The 2,039-nt window shown below is 55.8% G+C and overlaps 1 protein-coding gene across 1 annotated transcript in view; it reads right to left on the bottom strand.

The window, feature by feature from the left end:
• The window catches only part of CCT8L2 (chaperonin containing TCP1 subunit 8 like 2), a 4,895-nt gene extending 3,072 nt beyond the window's left edge, over positions 1 to 1,823 (bottom strand). The window contains exon 1 of the mRNA XM_006150256.3: positions 9 to 1,823. Within this exon, the coding sequence (XP_006150318.1) occupies positions 9 to 200 (192 nt within the window). The 5' untranslated portion in view covers positions 201 to 1,823. The remainder of the gene's footprint in view (positions 1 to 8) is intronic.
• Positions 1,824 to 2,039: the final 216 nt, after the last annotated feature.

Here is a 2,039-nt window from a genome sequence, read left to right as displayed (position 1 = left end):
GTCCCCCCTTGGGCCGTCACCAGAAGCTTCTGCCGGCCGTGGGGGCCGTAGCAAGGCCGGACGACGCTGGCCAGGGTCTGGGCCGCAGCCGCGCTGCCCAGCAGGTGCTGCTTTCTCCCGCCTGGGCCCCTCGCGTCCTCGCTGGGGACCGGCGCCAGCCGCTGGGGCAGCTCCAAGGCTGAAGGGACTCTGCCGTCCATGGCCGGTGCAGAGGGACCAGGCGGGCTGCAGAGGCACCCTGGACACCAGGCCTTGAGGCCACTCGGTGGGTTGGTGGTCGTCAACTGGGGTCGGGGAGCCAGGGGAGGTCCTCCAGCTGGACCAAGGTGATCTGCAGAGGGCTGATTCTTAAAGGAACTGCACTCCTGGGGCCTCCGACCCGGTACCCGCAACGAGATCTCCCACTGCTGACGTCACAGAGTGGTGACGCGACCCGGGTGGAGAATGAGGTCACAGGAGGAGGCTCGGAACTGGAGCGCCCCCACCGGCAGGCAGTGGCGTCACACGCCCGGGGACAATGAAAAGGCAGGTGAAAAGAGCCGAGGCGGCTGTGGGGCTGGCTTGGTCTCGTTTCTGAGAGGGCGTGGCGAGCTGAGGTCCGTTTGTTGTTTCGGTTTACCTCCTCTCGCAGCGCCAAGTAACACTAGCCTGTTTGCTCTCTGTCCGCCTGGGCCTTTTTGTCTGTCTTATCGATTTGTGCCTGTTTATCAGGTTCCTTAAGGTATCCGTTCTAGCCTGCTCAGTTTCTAGCGACAGAAAATAGCCGAGCCTAGGTAATTTAGGAGAAGAGAGTTTCTTTCAGCTCGTGGTCTGGAGGCCCAGGGCCACGGGCCACATCTGCTGGGGGCTCGCATGGGCATGGAGCATGTGTCCAGGAATCTGTCCCCTTCCCACTCCCTATAAACCCACCAGGAGTCAATCATGGGGCCCTGCACTGATGACCCGATCTCTTGTAGAGGCCCTACCCTTCAACACCATGAAGGCGTTAAGTTTCCTCGTATACATCACAAAATGACCAAAGTCCAACACTCGAATTCGGGGACATTCCAACCACCCCGGCGTTTGTTGGTCTTCTGGGTGTGGAGGCTGCACAGTGCCGCTCCTGAGCATCAGCTCCCAGCGCCCGGGATGCCACTGAGCTGGCATGGGCAGGTCAAGACACCAGAGGAGAAGGTGTTGTCACCCTGCAGACAGACTGATGATGAGTGAGCAGCAGCCAGAAACACCGTGCTCAGGGAGGGCAGAGACTGAGAGAATGGCCCAGGGGCCCTGAGGTGTGAATACTGCCAGCGCCCTCCCACCCTAACCGCAGCCTTAGAAGCCGAGTCCCCTCTTCCCGTCCTCTTTCTGTCCTCCCTCCGCCCCACCTCTCAAGCCTGTCGGAGAAATGACGCTTGTGACTGAGTTCAACAAGTATCTCTCCTGCTCCACGGTGCTCCATACAGTGGGGTACCAAGGCAGGAGCCGGCAGGCTGGGGAGCCTGCACGCAGAAAAGAATCTGGCACCCGAGAGGTGCTAGGGAGAACGCGGGGTGCAGGTGATGGAGGTATCTACTGAGATTAGGAGAAAGGCAGAAAAACACCACTGTGTTCATTTTCATTTGGGGAAACAATCAGTTTACCTTGTTTAATGGCAGATGTCCTAAGGGGAAAATAGAGCTCTTAAACCCTGACACCAGGCAGGAGTCATGAATTGTGGGCATGGTTCTATTCCCACAGAGAAGATGCAGGTAGTGAGAAAGCAGGAACAAACATCGCAGTGAACGTTAGATTTAATTAAAGCTAGGGACCGGCAGGTGGCAAGGTGGTTAAGGACGCTGGCCCATATGGCAGACCATGGTTTGCGTCCCAGACTCGGTGGCTTGCTTTCTCACTCCCCCACCACACTATCTCTTTCTGGTCAAATTAAAATGAGTAAATAAAGTTAAATAAAAGATTTATTTTAAAAATTTAATTAAAGCTAAAAGACCATTTTGGAGAATGAGCTCCTTACAAAAAAAAAAAAAAAAAAAAAAAAGGGGTTTGTTTTTAAAAAAGGG

The sequence above is a fragment of the Tupaia chinensis genome, unplaced genomic scaffold (genome assembly GCF_000334495.1).
Source record: "Tupaia chinensis unplaced genomic scaffold, TupChi_1.0 Scaffold000280_1, whole genome shotgun sequence".
Classification (NCBI taxonomy): domain Eukaryota; kingdom Metazoa; phylum Chordata; class Mammalia; order Scandentia; family Tupaiidae; genus Tupaia; species Tupaia belangeri.
This window is presented reverse-complemented; position numbering and strand designations above follow the sequence as displayed.